Source organism: Lycium barbarum, chromosome 1 (genome assembly GCF_019175385.1).
Source record: "Lycium barbarum isolate Lr01 chromosome 1, ASM1917538v2, whole genome shotgun sequence".
NCBI classification, from domain to species: domain Eukaryota; kingdom Viridiplantae; phylum Streptophyta; class Magnoliopsida; order Solanales; family Solanaceae; genus Lycium; species Lycium barbarum.
Window position 1 is genome coordinate 26,090,474 of NC_083337.1, and position 20,708 is coordinate 26,111,181.

The 20,708-nt window shown below is 33.5% G+C and overlaps 2 protein-coding genes across 19 annotated transcripts in view; one reads left to right on the forward strand and one right to left on the reverse strand.

Annotated features, from left to right (window-relative positions):
- Nucleotides 1-1,592: 1,592 nt before the first annotated feature.
- On the reverse strand, nucleotides 1,593-19,805 carry LOC132633368 (two-component response regulator ARR11-like). Of its 18 annotated transcripts, none has more exons than XM_060349788.1 (11): nucleotides 19,552-19,805; nucleotides 17,041-17,144; nucleotides 16,827-16,959; nucleotides 15,819-15,948; nucleotides 15,620-15,682; nucleotides 15,100-15,252; nucleotides 14,647-15,015; nucleotides 13,625-13,734; nucleotides 12,388-12,486; nucleotides 10,993-11,027; nucleotides 10,323-10,610 (listed from the first exon to the last, which is right to left on the reverse strand). In XM_060349788.1, exons 6-11 carry the CDS (start codon nucleotides 15,164-15,166, stop codon nucleotides 10,574-10,576), a joined length of 717 nt encoding a protein of 238 aa, XP_060205771.1. In that variant the 5' UTR covers nucleotides 15,167-15,252; nucleotides 15,620-15,682; nucleotides 15,819-15,948; nucleotides 16,827-16,959; nucleotides 17,041-17,144; nucleotides 19,552-19,805; the 3' UTR covers nucleotides 10,323-10,573. The 18 variants fall into 18 exon arrangements, 14 of the variants coding, with proteins under 14 accessions (XP_060205771.1, XP_060205788.1, XP_060205805.1 ...); XM_060349805.1 differs by having other exon boundaries at nucleotides 15,803-15,948; XM_060349822.1 differs by lacking the exon at nucleotides 15,819-15,948 and adding an exon at nucleotides 17,477-17,531 and having other exon boundaries at nucleotides 17,041-17,156.
- The window catches only part of LOC132610761 (uncharacterized), a 35,653-nt gene continuing 32,399 nt past the window's right edge, over nucleotides 17,455-20,708 (forward strand). The window contains exons 1-4 of the mRNA XM_060325123.1: nucleotides 17,455-17,520; nucleotides 17,998-18,053; nucleotides 18,110-18,189; nucleotides 18,510-18,592. Coding sequence (XP_060181106.1) covers nucleotides 17,455-17,520; nucleotides 17,998-18,053; nucleotides 18,110-18,189; nucleotides 18,510-18,592 — 285 coding nt within the window. The remainder of the gene's footprint in view (nucleotides 17,521-17,997; nucleotides 18,054-18,109; nucleotides 18,190-18,509; nucleotides 18,593-20,708) is intronic.

Genomic DNA, 20,708 nt, shown 5'->3' on the forward strand with positions numbered 1-20,708 from the left:
ATATATATATATATATATATATATATATATGTATGTATGTATGTATATATGTGTGTGTGTGTGTGTGTGTGTGTGTGTGTGTGTACCTAGCGTATACATATGTATATAGAGAAAGTAGATAATTTAATACACAGATAAAAAATTAAAATATTGATTATTGGTAATAATATTCCAATTTAAAACAAATTAGGGCATAATTAACCCATCAAAATAATTTTAAAATGGCCAATTGCGTAAATGGGCTTAAAATTGCGAATATGGCCTTAATTGATTCTAATCCAACTGATTATTTTAATTATGGTCATATTTGACCTTAGTTGATTTTAATCTAACTGATTATTTCAATTATTGCCATATTTGTCCTAATTAGCAGATTTGAAAATTAAATTGCATTAATGACCTTAATTAATTTAAGCCAATGAATTTGGTTATTTCAATTAAGGCCATTAAAAGGCTAGCTTTACAAAAATGATCCCAATTTCCTTAAACCATGAATTGGTTAAATTAATTGCGGCCATAACAAAATAAATTAAATAATTTAAACATCAATTTGCAATAAGGACCACTTAATTGACTAATTAAAACATTTATAGATAATTATAAATAATTTTGACAAGTTACACAATTACACAAAATTAAAGATTGAGGGGTGAAATGGTTAATTATTTAAATTACTCAAACTCCTTGGATTGAAGGGAATAAAGTATTTGCTAATTTTTATTTTTTGACAATTTAACAATTAAATAATGATTATTATTTTAAAACAAAATTCCCTTTTTCTTTGATTAAATCTAACAAGCATCATAAATGTCATAAAAGTACCAATTAATTTCTAAATAAATTTGTGATGTCATGAAAAACCTTTCACCAATTTAAAGGAGTAAAATATTGATCTGAACAATTTATAAAAATTATTTAAACCCTTTAAGGTGCATAGGTCATTTTATTTATTTTTCAAGGACTCTGAGTAATTAAAATAAATTACAGGACGTCAAAAATTAGGTGTCAACACATGGGAGTCGAAATTCAAAAGTCGTTACTCCAAGTTGACGTTGAGGGTGATTATTATGGGAAATGATACGGTATGAAGAGTTGATGAATAAATTTGCAAGCACTGGCCGCTTGTTATGTTATACTTTATACTAGAGGGGCTTAGCCCGGGCCCAACATTTTATATTTCCAAGTGATGATTTTTACGGTCATTTGGTGGTGAGGAGAGCACTAAAGAATTAAGAGAAAATGAAAAAGTAGCACATGGAAAACATAGAGCTAATATTGCTTAAGCTTATATGATATAGATACGACATAACTCCAAATAAGCGGCTCAACACAACTCCAAACACAGTAGAATGTGATCATCCCATTTTTCATTCTAAAATCAAACTGAAAAGAGGATATCATGTAACTGGCAGTTTTAATACAATAGAATAATGTAAGATGTTTTTCCAAGTTGTCTATTTGAATCACTAATGTTAAGAAAGATGAAATGAATTGCATACAACTTTAGCATTAGATTTCCACTTCTCTTCAACCTTTCCAACAAATATAAGAACTGTTGTGTCTTCAACTACAACTACAACACAATCATATCTGAATTCATAATTTGTAATGTTTGCGTCTTTGACTACAACAAAGCAAATCCTAATCTATCATTTGCAATGAGTTGGAGTCCCAAGCTTAATAGCCAGTCTTCACTCTTGTGCATCCCAAAAATCACAACATAAGGAGATTTTGAGGTACCTGGAAAAACAGGTGAATACAAATCAAGTAAATTGGAGTCGAGAGAAGTGTAAAAATAAATATTATGAGTTATAAAGTAAAAGAATGAATATTGGCTATATGTAAGTATAAAAAACTTCGCATATGCATCTAACACCATTAAATATCCGTTCATACAAATCTGCAGAAATATTAAATTACCTACCCAGTTAATGATTTGTTCAAGCAATAGAATTACCTGAGAAACCTTTGGGTGATTTATGTCCAGGTAATTGATAAAAATAAAATAAAAATATAAAAAAAAAAAAGAACAAATAATACATGGACAAAAAATTCTTATCAGGTTTCCTGTTGCCCGTCTCCTCATTCATTCAAAATAATAACAAAAACAACATTATTCTACCTCTACATACACTGAAGTATAATATAAAATCTCTAAATGTTAAATCAATGTAGCAGGAACACATTAAAATATAAAGATAATCTTGCCTAGTGTTTAGTCTATCCTAAGATATGTGCACTCTGTACCATACTTGACGTTTACATCGATGCTCGCATCAGTTAATTGATGGCAACTAAAGTATCTATGTAAGCTAAACTAATATTATCAAAAAGAATTGAAAGTACGACTACTAAATTCAGTTAAATTAGCAGCAATTTTTTTCTTCAGCATTCTAATCGTAATGAGTGTTCCAGCCTAGCTTTATCCAAAGTAATAAATTCAAAACAACATATAATATAACTTGATTTAGAAACTAACCACCAAATACGATCTTAGAATAATCGAATTCTTTAGCAAACCTGATAGAATCAAAAGCAGATAAAAACAATTAGTATAATAAGAATTTTTAAGAAAACTATCTTGATACAAAAAGAACTACAGGTAAACTGGAAGTCACTATCAAAAAAGGATGAAAAAGAGCAACCACAGATTTAATTATGCTATCCACTTTCAAAGGCACTATATTTTTTGCTGAATAATTTTTAGCAAGAATCTTCTTAAGCACATATACTAAGATTGAGCTGGAGTTATGTTACAGGAAAGTTCATATTCTTTACCCTTTTGGTGGTGGAATATCATTCTTCAAGAATATGATAATCTGCTCCTGATTTAACTATAGTAACAATGCACTATTATGTTTCAACTTATTTTCACATAATAGCGTATCATGCACGAAAATACCACATAATCAATTTCACATGCCTTGCTAGAATTCGTGAAACCTTCAATAAACTTCAACTATCAATTTATGTGGAGCACACATCATTTCAAAAGGAATTATTCGAGCAAGGACAGATTGTGTCTTATTGAAGAAATTTTATGTAAGTGTCTCAATAAGAACATTCAACTTTCTACCTGAAACAAAAATTCTATGATAAAAACGGTTTGAAAAAATATTTTGGTTTCCCTTCATCTGTAAGCATGAAAAGAAATGCTTCAAACTTCAAAGCTTCTGTAGTATATCATTCCTATTCACTGAAAAGAATAAATACTTACCATAAAACATAGGTAGTAAGCTTTCAAGAAAAGAAAATTAAGAAAGTAATGCCCTCTAAGTCGGTAGAGTATGTTGAAAGAAGCTCGTTGTTTCTTGCATGGATAACGATAGATAGATAGCTGGTGAATTTGAGATTTTTTTTCTAAAATAATTTTATATATCAATTTTACTATTGTCCATAGCTATGATAATAAACTAATTTCCTTATGCAATCAATTCTTGATATTTTTGTTATCCGTGAATGCGACATTTTGGTCTAAATACTCTATGCTCCAAATAATTTTCCGTAGAAACTTCTTAGGCTACTTGGTTATTTATTTTAAATAGTACCAGACTTATCAAGATTCTATGAAGAGCTGCTAAAGCAAGCTAGTTAATAATTGGAAAAACATTTACCAGTGTGAGCACACTTCTATTATTCAGTAAGGCCATCATTATCGAGATACTCCTAACTGAATCTAGAAAACTTGGACTTTTTTTTTACTTGAAAACCTAAAGGTAGATCAGTATATGTGCCAACAGGGATGATTCGTTGAAGGATGTTTAATGTCTATAGACTATCCACGCTCCGACTGTGTGAGATAATCTCTGGTTATTGATTCAAATAGAACAACCAAAGTAGCACTGACGTTGTCTCTTCCTTATCCTTTAGACTATGTACTTCCTTATCCTTTAGACTATGTACGTGTCAAATTTTATATGTACGAACACTGCTATATGCGGTTGTACAAAAAGTAATAAGATTTGTATTCTCAAAATTATGAATTTTTAGGAGTAACGTGGAGGGTCCCAGAAAGATTTATCTCTAAACATGCATAACATAAAGAATATCTTGCTCTAAAATTGTACTTGAAATATTAGTGACATTAAGATTATGATTTTGTTCTTCGTTTTCTGTTGATCTTGTCATAATAAGATGGAAAAAAAAACTACATAGAAAGAGTGAACTAACCTTCTTTTCTGATGAATCCTTGGGAGAATGTTTGACAACTTTCTTCACTGATGGAAACAACCACTTCCTATCTTGCCCATATTCAAGCCAAAAGAATTGACTTTTCTGTAAACATAAAAAACATGCATTCAGCAGTCATAACCATTAAATCCTCAAGAAACAGAAGTTTCCCAAGTTAAATTTCATTGTGATCCAAGAAAAAATAGTAAATCTGGGGAGAAAACTAAAATACTATTCTTGAATCATGATTTGTTAGAAGAGTTGGTAACAATAAAAGGAATAATAACCGCAGACTATACTTGAACTGTCTTTCCGGGCATAACCACACCCATTTATCACACAGATAAAACATATAAAATACTAAAAAGGAATGCTTCTTTAAATAAAAACTCCTTACACCCCTGTACCAGCGAATGTAGACTTTCAGAAATTCAAAAATGACGTCTAGTGATCTACTCTTTATCTACCTCGCCTTGATTTTCATCAACCCCGTTGCCTCTAATGCAAGCCCAACTGTTATTTTCAGTTAAATGGTCAAAATTAGAACAAACTGCTTGCTAGCTGGTTACTGATAGACCCAATTAATTTAAATTACTACTTTTTGCCAATTCTATTGTAAAACGTAAATAAGCTAACATGTAACCACAATAATTGACAGAATATAAGTGCATTACTGACCTTTGGGGAATTTTATTGACATAGCCTTTGTCTATTCTTTCCTATTGAGTTTTTCTTGATGCCATCGACTGCTATAAAATTGACAAAAGAAAAACAGTCAATGAAGGCATGCATGTAAAAAGTCAGTTAACAAATGAGACAAAGGCTCGGGAGATACCACCAGGGGCGGACCCACATGGTCTCAAGTGGATTCATATAAACCCACTTGTCAAAAAATTACAGTGTATATATATTATATTTATTCAGTTTGTGAAAGAATAGAATGATATATTTAATATTTGACACCACTTTAACCAAATCCAATTCTCAGCGCAGTGGCAAGTGGGTTCAAAAGTTGCTGAATGGTCGCGAGTTCGAAACCCATCTACAACATATCGGCGATCTTTTTTTCTTGTAGTCATTTAAAATTAAAATTTTACCACACAAGTAATAATATTATGTCATAACCACTAGCAGAGCAACATTCGTCCCTTACTCCCTTCCCCCCCCCCCCCCCCCCCCTTTTTTTTTTTTTTCAATTTCTAATATAATAGAATTAAAATACAAAAAGAACCCAAATTCCAATCTAAAAGGGTACTGAAAAGTGAAATCCCCCATCTCAAACTCCCGCTCATCTCTCTCAAGTCTCAGCTGAAGCAAATTTCATCATCAAGTTCGGTTCTTGCATCAACCCAACACCAAGCATCGATCAAGTTCACCTCTTTGTCCTTTACTCTGTACTTCCATATAAATAAAATTATTGTGGCTGTTTTTGATTTCTTCACTTGAGAAAAACCCTACCACTTAAAATTGAAGAAAATTGATTTTGGGATTTTGGATGCTAAATATAAGCATGTAATGGAAGGAATAGGTAGCATGAAAACAAAGTTTTCATAATAAAATATTTCTCAAGCATGATGCCATTTTTTCTACAGTTACAATAAAACTCTATAATAGAATAGAAGAGTTAATGATAATGAACCTTTTACCTATGTCTTTGCTTTTATTGCTGCCTCTTTATGCTGTTATATTATTGTTCTAACTTCTAATTAGAATTTTAATTTTGTAATCCAGTTTCAAAGTCCAATGAAGAGATATTTCTCTACAGTATCGTCCAAGTTTCCACAACCAAGTTCATCCGCTCAAAATGTTCCTCGTGTGGAAGAAAACTTGAACCAGTTAGAAGAAAATCATCATTATACTAAAAAACAAAAGCAAGGAGTAGATTTGGATTCTCTACCAGCGGATCCAAATAAAAGAATACCCATTCTGGACTATCATCCAGATGAACGTGATGAGATTAAACGAGCATATATCCAAAGGGGTCCTCATCAACCTCGACTTCCTAGGTTTCCTCAAACAGATTTTTACGGATATAAACGTCGTTTTAATCGTAAATGGTATAAAAAATACCATGATTGGTTGGAGTATAGTGTGGTAGAAGATGCTGCTTATTGTTTGTGTTGTTATTTATTTAAAGATGAAAGCATTCATCAAGGTGGAGGCGAAGCATTTTCAAGTATAGGGTTCAAGAGTTGGCACAAAAAGAAAAGATTAGATACGCACGTTGGTGAGTTGAACAGTGATCACAACCGGGCAAAGAAGAAGTGTGAAGATCTAATGCGACAAGAACAGTCAATTCAAGTTGCATTTGTAAAGCCGGATAATAAAGCTAAGCTTGAGCACAAAATTCGTTTAAAGGCTTCAATTGAGGTGGTGAGACTCCTCTTGAATCAAGGATTGGCATTTCGTGGACATCGTGAAGATGAATCATCATTAAACAAAGGTAACTTTCTTGAAATTCTTTCATGGTATGCGAAGCGGTGTGATAAAATTAGTTATCTTTTGTTGAAGAAGGCTCCAAAAAACAATCAATTGGCTTCTCATAAAATTCAAAAAGATATTATCACCGCATGTAAGTTGGAAACAATTAAAGCTATTATGGAGGACCTAAATGGTGACTATTTCTCATTGCTAGTTGACGAATCTTGTGATGTGTCACGTAAGGAGCAAATGGCAATTGTTTTGCGATATGTTGATAGATGGGGATCTGTGGTGGAACGCTTTATTGGGATTGTTCATGTTCGTAATACTAGTGCTCTATGTTTAAAAGAAGCAATTGTTAACTACCTTGCTCAACATTCTTTGAGTTTATCTAATATACGTGGACAATGCTATGATGGAGCAAGCAATATGCAAGGGCGTCTAAGTGGCCTTAAAATTTTGATTCAACAGGAAAGTAGATCAGCTCATGCGATTCATTGTTTTGCTCATCAACTTCAATTGAATCTTGTCGGGGTATCTAAAAAATGTCTTCCGGTTGGAGAACTTGTATTGTTGGTTTCTAATGTCTTAAATGTAGTGGGAGGTTCTTTTAAACGCATGGATGAACTTCGAGAATCTCAAGCAGAAAAAGTTCAAGAGGCACTAAATATGGGTGAGGTTGAAACTGGTAAGAGCTTGAATCAAAAGCTTGGTCTTGCTAGAGCTGCTGATACTCGTTGGGGTTCACACTACAAATCATTTAAGAACTTCATCGGTATGTTTGGCTCTATTACTGATGTTCTTGATACTATTGTTGTTGATTCTGAATGTGTTGAAGATAGTTGTAAGGCAACAGGATATCTTAGAGTTTGTCAAACATTTGAAATTGCTTTCATATTGCACTTAATGAGAGATATTTTGGCGATTATAAATGAGCTTAATGAATCCTTACAAAAGAAAGAACAAGATATTGCAAATGCCATGTTACTTGTTAAAGTGGCGAAGAAACGATTGCAAGATCTGAGAGAGAAAGGATGGGATCCACTTATCGAGAATGTGTCCGCATTTTGTGTCAAGTATGATATCTTGATACCTAATTTTGATGAGTTCTATATTAATTTTGGAAGATCTCGACGTAAAGTTGCGGAGCATACTTTCTCACATCACTATCATGTCGATATATTTTTTAAGATTATTGATTGGCAACTTCAAGAGCTCAATGATCGTTTTAATGAGGAGATAACGGATTTGCTTATTGGAGTTGCTTGCTTGAATCCAGTTGACTCATTTTCTAGTTTTGACATCAATAAAATATTGAGAATGACTTAATTATATCCTGATGATTTTGGTGAAGATATAATGGTTAATCTTAAAACTCAGCTTGAGACCTATATTGTTGATGTCCGTGATGTTGATGAAAGGTTCTCCAACCTGAAAGGACTTGGTGATCTTTCTAAAGAGCTAGTTAAGGCAAAGAAACATTTAAATTATCCCCTTGTGTTTCGCCTTGTAAAATTTGCATTTCTCCTACCGGTCGCCACCGCTAAAGTTGAAAGAGCTTTTTCGGCGATGAAGTTGATAAAGAGTGAATTGCGAAATCGAATGGATGACGAATTCATGAGCGGTTGTATGGTGCCTTATGTAGAAAAAAATATATTTAAGACCGTTTCTGATGAGAGTATTATGAATAGGTTTCAAAAAATGAAAACTCGTAGAATACAATTGTAATAATATATTTTAATTAATCAAACTTTATTTTGGTGCTACTATCAATCTTATGGTCAAGAATTTGGAATTCTCTGTAACTTTCTATAGCTGTCTGTTTGGAAGTGGAGAGCCTGCTAACAATTCTCAGACTACTCGCAACCAGGAAAAGGCTCCAACTAATGATCGCGCCCCAAAGCCAGCTGCTTCAACTACAATGGAGGCATCCTATTTGATGGGCAAACAAGGAAGGAAGAGTCTGCTGCTCATAAGCTTTACTAGAATGGTATGTCATTTTTACTTTTTTAGTCCTTGATGGAGTTTGTTATGACTTATGTGAAAATATAATACAACTTGGTGAACTGCACACATCTTTTTAGATTGCTCTATCATGACTTATTCGCTTCCGTTGTTTCTTTTATTATTTTTTTTTGTATTGATTTGAATTGCTTGTCCTTGTGCCGAGGGTCTACGGAAAAATAATATCTCTACCTCCCATTTGAATGTTTTTGTCCACTCTATTTTTTTCATATATTGAACCCGCTTAGTGAAAATCCTGGGTCCGCCACTGGATACCACAATAGCCTTCAGTAAATTCAATTTATGCTATGGGAGTCAGTTGCGAATGAAGATGGAGGATACGAATGAGAAGAGGAAAAAATAGGACTCCCTGCCATTCCCGTCACCTTTCAAGATTAAGATTTTCTTTCTGTTTCACAATAATCTTGGTCTTCATGAAAGATCAAAACCCCAATTTATCAATTGAAACAACAACAAATCCATTGGAACTAAAGAAATCGAAGATAGGAGACACAGGAGTGCAAAAACAGAGAAAATCACAAAAGAAAACTCGGAGAAGAAGAAGAAGTCGATAGAGAATGAAAAAGCTTCGGCAATCAACAACACTCGTCGATCCTCTCTGAAGAAGTCGAGAACTTCGCGGAAGAAGAAATATGAAGGAAGAAAGCGGTTATGACACGTGTGGGAAACCTGTTTTCATTCAAGCAGTATTTTCAAAAGAATACAACTCTTATTAAATTTTGTACAAGTCACAATTGCACACGTGTTCACACAAAATGAAAGATGCAGATCACGTGTTTTCGTTGAAAAGAATGATAATCAAATTACCAATTAATCCCTAAATGAACACGTAATTACCAAACTATCCCTGTTCGTCCCTGTTCGCCCACCCCAAACTGTCATTTCTAATATATACTAGATAGCTGCACGGGCTTATGCCTAAATCACTGCACAAAAGAGGTCCGATATTAGCGAAGATAATTTCATACTTACTTTAATGTGTAGTAGGACCACACAAAAAAGAAAAAGAAAAAAAGTAATAGCCCCAAGTTGACTACATTTACAAAATAGAAATGATACTATGCACATTCATTTGCTGAACAACTAAAAGGGATAGTGAGCGCGGGCTGAAAATTCCGGCTTAAATGTACTTTTATGTAAACAATATCACTTCACAATCCAACGGGCCCGTCATAATTAATTTGTATATGTGTTTTAGACCAAGTAAGAAATAGACTATGTACAATAAAACAGGCCTTATTGAGAAATTCTTCAGTCGTGAATACCCTTGTAACGTGCAAGGTTCTGTTCTCATTTGGTGTTTCCCCTTTTGCTCTACGATGCCATACCCAAGACAGAGAAAAAAGGATGGGAGGCAAAAAAAAAAAAAAAAAAAAAACAGTTAATTCATAAAACGTGATCTCATATAAGTCTTAAGATAGGATATGCACCAAAAGAATATATGCAATTATGGACAGAATTAATGAGATTTCTTTGGTATGAATAGATAAACAACAATGATGAGAGTTGCCAAATTAACAATATTAGCGACAAAAGTTTAAAGAGGACGAACGTGTAATTTCTCACAAGTCCCTGGCATTTTGATAACCTATAGGTGACATTAATCAATGAGAATACTTAATGTTTCCTGCAACATTTAGATATGATCAAAGAATAAAGCAGCAAACACCAACGTTTAATAGCATCTAAGTTAATTGAGCACAAGATTACTGCAATACATGCTTAATAGAATACTACTATATATATTCACAATACGTACAACAAACACAAGTACTGTTTAGTTAAACCATTTGCAAGCATTGTTATTGTAGACGTAATACACCAAAAATATAACTACTACTTATTATTGTAGACATAATACACCAAATGTATCTATAAGATACATCATGAGGAAATCCTAATTTAACAGTTGTAGTGTGGTGGACGAAGTTCCAATCTCAGTAGCCAATCTTCTGCATTACAAAAAACCATAGCATAGGGACATGTCGAGGAACCTGAGAAAAACATGTAAATATCAGTGAAGTCAGGATTGAGAAATCTACAAATGAAGTAGTGCAACAACTAAAAAATACTGGAATAGAATATTAAACTATTTGTCCAACAAATACTTGCTTGAGTAATCAATCTGGAGGTGCCTATTATGTGCTAACATATGTATTCAAAACATTGTCCATGGCAGATCCATGTTTGTGCTCCATTATAGCTTTAAAAAAGACTCCGGGCCATTAAAAGAGTTGTGTGAACACACAGATATTCCATTTAGCCACTTCCTTGAAGGAGCTGTGTGTTCTGGAGCTAAATGATGCAGAATCCATTTCTTATGCACATAACAGTACTTGAATATGCATGCTACCCAAACGGAAAGGAGTACCCTACCACACGTTCACCGAAAAATCAGAGTGAGGCCAGCCCTATGTCAATATCACAAATAGTTAGCCACAAACCAATTAAATAATATGCAAAGCATCAGTAAGGTGAAGGTGATGTGAGCTGCTAAAGGACTCTATAGTAGTAATACCATTTCAACGAAAAGATCTAATTTGTGCGCCATTGCCTTTTTGAAATACAGGATATAACCCAAGCAAATGTAACTTAATTATTTGTGTGTTACATTTATATAATCAGTGATACATACAATACTAAACATAAAGAACAGATTGAAAAATTAATCATAAATTTATAATGTACGTACAGTGAACCCCTCTTCCCCTTCCAATTTCCCCCGTACGTTATATCTTATTCAACAATTCCTCGAAGCTATATTCCTCAGGTAAACTATGTTTTTTTTTTCCTTAATCTTAACCTGATAAAGATAAGTTACGAAATAACGCCAATTGTTTGCGTCAAATAGAACTGTATGGCAGTTGCAACTTGCAACATCTTATGCGTCTCTCAAGCTCTCCCATTTTCATTTTACTTCTAATGAACTTACTAAAAGCCTCTCACAGAAAACATTGCTAAGTAGAAAACAAAAGACAAAAGCAGGTTATACTGTTACACATTCCAGAAATGCATGCTTTTTTCACATTTAAATAGTTTTCTATATAACAAATTGTGGTACAAATGGAAAAAATTCTACAACAAATACGAAATACTACGCACAAATTTCAGGGCTGTGGGTTCTTTAATGGCATATGTAACTTTACCCACACCAGGAATACATAAAAATCAAAAGTGTATATTATCTATCCTACATAAAATATTCTATCAAAATTAATTTGCAACTAATTCTTTCAATGGAAATGAAGCCAAAAGTTTTTATCTCATTAGTTATGTATATGAAAACATGTATGTCATTATAAAAGACATTCACACTCATAACTTTAATGTGTTCTTTAGAATTTAAATCTCTCTTAGCTCTTTGTAATCTGTAGGTAAAAATGCTGTAATCTTCATCTCAAATTGAATCTTATCCATCTTTAATCAGACATTATCTATATTAGAAAGAAGCTAGGTCGTGTTGCGCAAAGTGCACTTTTGGATTATTCAGAAGTGCTTCAAGATATGTCCTATATGTCTAATTCAGATGGGAAAAAGATTACAAGTAATTTGAGTTGTATTCTGCTGACTAAACTGAACCGAAGGTCTATCGGAAACAGCCTCTCTAGCCTCTCTACCTCCCAAGGTAGAGGTAAGGTCTGCGTACACTCTACCCTCCCCAGACCCCACTTGTGGTAATATACTGGGTATGCTGCTGTTGTTGTATTATAAGGGACATACGGGTTAAAACAAATAACAATGATAGTGAGGAACATGAAAAGTGATCAATACCTTGTGCAGGCTCACAAGAATCCTCAAGTTGCCTCTTGAGCCAACATAAAGTGTCACTATAGCAGAATTTGAGGAATCCAGCAGCATATCTTCCATGAACTGCAACAGTAAGAAAGATGTCTATATAGATTTAGGAAAGAAGAAAATGTGTTTTAAAGCTAATGAAGTACCAAAATGCCCCTTAAACAAAGGAAACGAAGAAGAAGAAATTGAGAAAGCAAAAGAAAGAACTATACAGAAACTCAGAAAGAGAAACATACCTTTTTCTTCTCTGAAAAAACAGAGCCTTTTTGGTTTAGCGAAGGTATAAGAGTGAATGCAACTGGATATCTTTTGCAGTACCCCGTGGAAACTCAAAAGGCCCACGTGTGGATCAGGATACCCAGTGTAATTTACGGAATTGCTCTTGGTCGTACCATGGGCTAAATTATATGACAAAGGAGAATAGGTGGCTGCAAAATATATTGAGATTCTTTGGAAATTCTTCCATATTTGACTAAGTGTTACAACAACATACCCAGTGAAATCCCACATACTTTACTAAACATTACAAAATTAATTTTATTTTGTCCATATTTTTTCAACTGCCATGCAGTATGGTCGATATATATTGTTGTAAGAAAGCAGTAGTCATCAAGTAAATTCATCTTAATGTTAGCTCAAACTTAGCTTGTATCACACGACAAATAAATCCTGCATGGTCAATCAGAGATAAAAGTGGAACCAGATAATAATTAATTGGGAGCATAATTTTCATGTTATATATCTAACTTAGGATCATATGATGCTCCATCAACTTCCTGCAGATTTTGCAAAACATCGTTACTAACATTCTATAAGAAAGTATTATAGAGGCAAGGAACGGAAACAATGTAGTATATTTTTAAGATATTAATATAAACATCAATTGAAGGGGAGCCTTGGCGTAACTGGTAAAGTTGCTGCCATGTGACCAGGAAGTCACAGGTTCGAGCCGTGGGAACAGCCTCTTGTAGAAATGCAAGGTAAGGCTGCATACAATAGACCCTTGTGGTCCGGCCCTTCCCCAGACCTCGCGCTATGCTTAGTGCACCGGGCTGCCCTTTTTTTTTTTTTTTTTAATATAAACATCAATTATGTACTGATCAATTGTACAAGAAACTAACTAACAACCCAATTCATATCAAGTACAATAAGCTCACATACAACAATCAACCTGTGACAATATAGCAAAAAAAACAACTCAATTGTCACTCACCGGAGAAGGCAAGAATACTAGATCCTCAACTGGATGATTCCCTCTTATGAAAACTCTAGTTCTAGCACAAAATCCTTCAACTTCTCCACCAGAGTTGTCCCAATGACCAACTGATTAAAAGAATTGCTAAATTTAAAAATATCTTTAAGAAATAACTCAAACAACCTAATGTCTACAAATCCAAGTTTTAGGAAGATGATTTCAATTATCGCTGTTTGTTAACATATTTCTAGTGCAAAGCAACCTTTGCCACAATGACTGCTACTTGGATTGATGTGCAAAGTCTACAATACCTTGATAATAGATTAGAATCATAATTATACCAGGCCGTCAGCTCAAACACTGGGAAAGTGAGAAAGAGAAGCAATTTTGGAATAATAACTTATATCTGGCAGGTGGACAACTTTTATCGATGAACTAAAAGTACTAATAACTCTCAATTCTGAATAAAAGTTTATGAGAACTCAACTTTCACAATAAAGAATTCAACCTCTTCATATAAGCAATTTGAAGTCCCTACTCTTTTTTCACAATTACCCTCTATTGTATTGGAAGCTGAAGTTCTGCCTTTAGTTTGTTGAGCTATGAAGGGCAATATAATAATAATTTAATTCTTGATTTTTAACTTATACTTCTCATCTCGGATGCAAAGAGGAGGATTTGAAATAAGATAAAGAATAAAATAAATTTAAAATTAACCTCCCATAGTTTCAGTTTTTAGACAGTTATAAAAGCACATTTGATCATGTTGAAACATAGAGAAGGGGAAAAATATATAACATACTTAAATTTATCGATCTTCTTCACGACACATGTCCAGGCAACAGCACTTCATGAATTCTCGAGCTAATGTTCAATGTTTTCTGTGTGTATGCGTGTGTGTCTTTCATTTCTCTTCACTTGTAACTTATATCACTATTATAAGAACATAAGGTTGTATTAGGCATCCATCACATAGAGTATTGGTTTTTATCATTTGGTGCAACTTACTTGAGAGCAAAAAGAAATTTAAATGAACTTACCGTCAAATCCAATCTGGTTTACAGCCTTGACAAATTTTTGATGAAGATCGACAGTGCAAACTACTCTGGCTTTCTTCATGGAAGAAGAATCAACACGTCTTGAATCAGAGATTTCTTTTTCATCATGCTTATTCTCAAAATCTTTTCTCTTCTTTCCTGAAAGGATTTCAGCTCCATTAAGCATCCACACTTCATCATATTGGTCCAGTTCATGATTTCCAATGTCCCTTGCTTCCTGCATCTTTTTTAGGAGTACATGCTGCCATATGTTCCTAAGTTCTTTCACCCGTATAAGCTTTAAGAGATAATCACATGCAACGTGTTGAATACCGTTCATCACCCTGCTTGTTTCACCATCAACAGACATCACTGGAAAAGGTATATGAAAAATCAGTACAATTAGTAATTAGTCTAGAATAAAACATAGTTAGTCTTAAATGAAAGAGAACTAACTTATGACGGGAAGATCCATCTCAAGTCCAACATGTTCCAGAAGCTTAAATCCATCCATGTCAGGCATGTTAACATCACTGATCACAATGTCAAACCCATTGTTTCTCTCTCGGAGCAGATATAAAGCCTCTCGTGCTAGACCACATGTTGTTACTGAAAGAAACCAATAATAAAGGTCTTCAGAAACCAAGAACTATAAATTCAAGATAAGTGAATCTACTTTAAGTCTTTGATATCTTTGTTGTGCATAAAACGTTGATAATTCAAGCATGCAATCTAGAAATTCCAGCGCCTCATGCGAAATTATGAGCAAGTGGCTCATTAGCAACAATATACTCTCTGCCTCAGCACTAAAAATAAAATTCGGTGCTATATCATAAACCTAACGCTTGGAAGTCAGAGATAATGTAGTGAAGCAAAGAAACACTTAGGACATATAACAAAAGCAGAATCTTCATTTGAAGCATACAGAGACATATAGATATTGAAATTTGTTACTTTACACAGTTATAACACGTACATGGATAATCTCAATTGTTGGTATATCCTTCATTTGCATAATATACTTTCTTTCCTTAGGAACCTGCGCATAGAAAGGAACACCATCAATCCAAATTAATGACATTATTGGAAAACGACATTTGAAACCATTACTTCTCTAGAAAAAAATAAAAAAATACATATCTATGATATTTTTAAAAACCCGAAGCTTGTTGCACCTGGTAAGAGTTGAATACGTATATATGGTCTGACCCTCTATCCAGCTATGACATACTGAAATTTCACATCAAAAGAGCACATCGTGGCAATATATTCTGAAAGACATCTATTCTGATTCATGAAAGTCCCCTGCTCATCAATAACTTCAGCCATTGGGAAATGTATGTCATCAGTTGGTGTACTAACTATATTCAGTTCTCAGCTTTTAGTTCTTTAGCACAGTTTTATGTAGAATTGAATGCTATGATTATAACCTTATAATTATCTTATAATTCTCGACTTCAATAATACCTATCTGTGATCTATCATTAGATCATTAGTCCTCATGTTCTTTTAACATCTTTGAAATTAACCCATTTTTTCTCTATTTCCACTAATTATGGCTTAGGGAGCAATTAATCTCCTTCGTTTTCAAAGTACCATATGAGTTGTAAAGTATTATATTTTCACCAACTGACCAAATCAACAATTTACTAATAGATTGAAGGCGCCTAGGAAATAAATGATATAGCTTACTTTAGATTATTTCTTCAGTAACCTACCAGAATCTTCTACACGGTCAATGCAAGTGAAGAGGAAGAGGATCTGAGTAGAGAGCTATAGAATTTGATAAAGGGTCATATGTCCATGGGAATAGTTTATAATTGTCTTTACATTCTATATTCATAAAATTGATCATTATGCTCATGCTATGATATTCCATTAATTTGCATCATTAGGCACCAAGTAACCAAAAAAGAAGAATGAAAAAAGTTAGCCACCACTTCATGGCAGAGGTTCTTGAGCGCATATATCAGTTTTTCAAGAACCATTTATCTTTAATTTTTTTTTTTTTTTGATTGGTAAATAGTATGAATGGTTGGCATTCCATAATCTCTTTAGTACAATGTATTAAATAGCTTCTCAGATAGCCTATGTTCAAGCTCCCACATTTTAGCTTAAAGAGAAGTGGATATACAGATGAAGTACATAATCTAAATACATTTCAGACAAAAGAATTGAATTACCATATAGAGATTGTTAGTGGACTGGCTCAAACTGCAGCTGCTGTGATAGAGAGGAAATCAGAAACCTTGTTGGGGTAGAAATCCGGTTGTCTAGAGATTTTGGGATCTTGAGGCATCGATAAAGACGTCACACCTAGAACGCAATTAAAAGATAGTATTGGATGACAGACTTGTAGCATATGACTAATTGGAGAGCACATTTTCCTTCTGCTACCTGAGAGAACAAGAAGAGTTTTGCAGCCACCACTTTGTCCAAATAGTATATCCATATCCAGTCTGTCACCGACCATGCATATTTCGAAGCTCTGGATCTTAAACCTGTTGTGATAACTTTAAAGAAGATTAGAGTTTTTGGTACTGGTTTGTGCTCAGAAATTTAAAAACTTGTAACACGTCACCCCTAAATCCTATGATCCTATTCTGCCCTCCTCACTCACCCCATTACATAAAAACTACCAACCTATTTGAATTAAGAGAGTGAATTCTCCGATATATAATAGTTTAGATGGACAGACTAATTTAATGAATCTCCCGAAATGGAGGCTTTAGTTGATAAATCTAACATTTCAACTTCAATCACTGGGGTGTCAATATATGTGAATCCTAATTCATTTACATCTGAATAGAAATGAACATAAATAACCCCGTACCTGTGCTGATAGGAAGCAGCAAGTACCACATGGAATTAGCCAAGGTGCGCGCAAGCTGGCCTAGACACCATGGTTATCAATAAAAACGAACAATTGCAGCATCCAAGTTCTCATAAGTCAGAAAAGTTTAGATAGATTGATGTAGAATGTGCAATTATAGTATGAAAATTTTGTACAATATGCTTAAGCAGTCACAAGTACTAAGTTAACATTCACCAGACCATGCAGCAAGTTGTCTCCTTTGCTTTCAAACCACAAGAAGGGCATGAAGCAATGCTACGACACCTCAAACGCTCTAATTAAAAAAATTCTTACAAACTACTTGATGAAACAACCAAATTTCACAATAAAAATCAATATCAACAAAACAGAACATGAACAAGAAAAAACATAATCTAAGGCAGCCATGTTAAAGGAAGCTATTCAAAAACAGAGTCCCTGGGCTGACATTATTTTATTGGAGATAGACTTGAGTTCATTTGCTTCTATTCAAAAATTTTGTGCACACTTCTTGTCTTTAGGACTGCCTCTTCACATTCCCATGTATGTCTGATGTCTCTGGTTTCTATTTTCTTCTGTATGACTGCCTTTTGCAACTGTCTCCCTGTTGGACTAACTGATGGTATCATGCAGAAATAATGCAGAGAAATTTTCACAGAAGTTGAAGTTTTCTGAAGACAAATTTGAGCTCTCATTTGCCACAAACTACTTAGGTAATTACTGTTCTAGAGTCTTCAGGACCACCTTGACGCGATCATTATGATAACAATAATAATAACAATCTTTTATTAATTAAAATTGGATTCTTATCTACTCTGAATTAATAAAGAATTTTCACACTATAGGTTAAAAATATTTTACAGTGTACTTAAGCTGTTATGACATGTAACATGACTTATTTTTCAGGTTAGTAATTCCACTTTTTACGTACCTGTAATTATCCTCCAGTGTGTAGATATTAAACTCCCAAATACTAAATACTTTAACTTTGTATAGGATTGAACTTAAATTGGGCATATATGGTGTTGGACAGGTCATTTCCTGCTGACAGAAATGCTATTAGATAAGATGGTAGAGACAGCAGAGCAGACAGGGATTGAAGGAAGGATTGTAAATGTTAGTTCCGTAGTTCACAACTGGGTCAAAAGAGATCATTTTTGCTTCAGCCAAATGCTCAATCCTAAGAAGTATATTTATTACACCACCGCTCAATAATAGCAAAATCTGCACTTTGATTTTATCAAAGTTTTGATCTTTTTGATGTTTTTGGCTGGTTTCTTGAACTTCTGTGTGATTGGTTTTAGAAAATTTTGTAATCAACATTCAGTCTAAGACAGCGTTGAGCGCTGATAGCTTGTAGTGAACAGCCCCATTATGAAACCAACCGAAAGCAGACTTTGATATAACTTTCAACACAAGATTGTTATATATGCTACATATTATAAAGATACATCAAATTTCTCCGACGATATGGAGCAACCAAATTAGAAAACGCAGTCAACAAAAGCTCTATATTTTCATTATAGTCCTGCTTGGAGTAATGGTTTCATGGGAACAACATCAAAACTAAGATTCTACTTTATATATTATATTATAAAGATAAATCAAATTTGTCCGACCATATGGAGCAATCAAATTAGAAAACCTAGCCAACAAAGCTCCATATTTTCATTGTCCTGCTTAGAGTAATGGTTTCAAAGGAACAACATCAAAACTAAGACTCAAGTTTTTACCCAAAATTAGAAGAAGGCTACTAAATCACCAAATTCCAAGTGCAGTAAATTTAGTCCGAAAACTCAACAAAAAATTAAACACTGTATTCTTCAACCGGGTTTGTCATGTCAAAATTTTACAATTTTTGATTTTTTGAAGCAAACCCACCACGAGAAAGCTAAGCAAACAAAAAAACCCACCAGAAAATCAAAAGAAGCAGCAGACAATAGCTCAGCAGTACAATGGATAAAAAGCCAAAGAACATTGAAAAGAGAGTTCATGAAAATTCTGACAATAACAATGAATTTAAGCCATAAAATTGGTAAATTTGAAGAAAATTAGGGCAAGAGGGAGAAGCATACCTCAAGGGTGAAAGACGAAGATGCACACTTCCAGAGACACGAATTAAGGGTGAAGACGAAGATGGACACTTCCGGAGGTTTTACAGTGAGAAAAAATCTAGTGCAATAAAAGGATCTGTGTAGGATGTATGTAGAAAAGGATCTGTGTAGATGTACGTAGAAGGAGGAAAAACAAGTTGGACCAAGGATCTGTGTAGGATGTATGTAGAAGGAAAAGATCTGTCTAGATATATGTAGAAAAGGATATCTGTAGATGTATGTTGAAGGAGGGGAAATAGTTGGACCATGTAAAATTATCGGAATACCCTTCGTGTCGTACCAGGACTTTCACTTATTAATAGTCTAAATAATATATAGTAATTAACTATAGTGGATAATTATTGATCTATTTCAAATTTGTTTGTTGTACTTTAGTGTGAATTTGCACCATTATCACTTTATTATTGAATTAGGACATGGGCTGATCGTCAAAATAAACCATACGCGATTATAAAGATCACCTGAGTATACTAATAGGATATGATTGGCGAATAAGCAACTTAAAATTAGCAATTTATCTCTACTTGACTTAAGCGATTAAATTAATGATAATAAACAGAAGGTAACCTTCATAACATTCTAATTGATTGACAGATTTTAAATTTTGTTTAAAAATATTATTTAAGCATATTGTTAATATACATAATTTTTAATTAGTGAATAAGTGATTTCGTCTTATTTTAATTGTTTTCGTGACTTCTACTTATTTTCCAATAAAATTGTTATTTCTACTTCTTAAAACAATGAGATCATATTACATAAAGAAAATGTTGAAATTTATTTTAAAAGAGATTCAAATTTAAAAACACCTTATGAAAAGACACAATATATTGTGAAAATGTGTTGCTCATTCTTTAAAAGTTAGGCCTATTCATTGTGAAAATGTCTCATCCAATATTAAGGGGTACATCCATTCTTGAAAAATTGTGTTTACTTTCTATAAATACCTATCCCATTGCAGAAACAAAATTAAAGGAGATCTAGATCATTAAGCACTTTAATCATTTCATTCTCTTCAAGAATCCGTTTTATTTCTTATTCTGAATTCCTACAAAAGCAGTCGAGAGATTAAAGGGGTTCTCCGGAACTTCTATTTGTGTGCACATTAGAAGATTCCT

Excerpts from the sequence above, each read along its gene's own strand:
- LOC132633368 (XM_060349788.1), bottom strand. The coding sequence starts at position 15,166 with ATGCCTGACATGGATGGATTTAAGCTTCTGGAACATGTTGGACTTGAG. Across the intron at positions 15,016-15,099 it reads GATGGATCTTCCCGTCATAA|TGATGTCTGTTGATGGTGAA; the intron begins GTTAGTTCTCTT and ends TACCTTTTCCAG. Across the intron at positions 13,735-14,646 it reads AAACCAGATTGGATTTGACG|TTGGTCATTGGGACAACTCT; the intron begins GTAAGTTCATTT and ends TCTTTTAATCAG.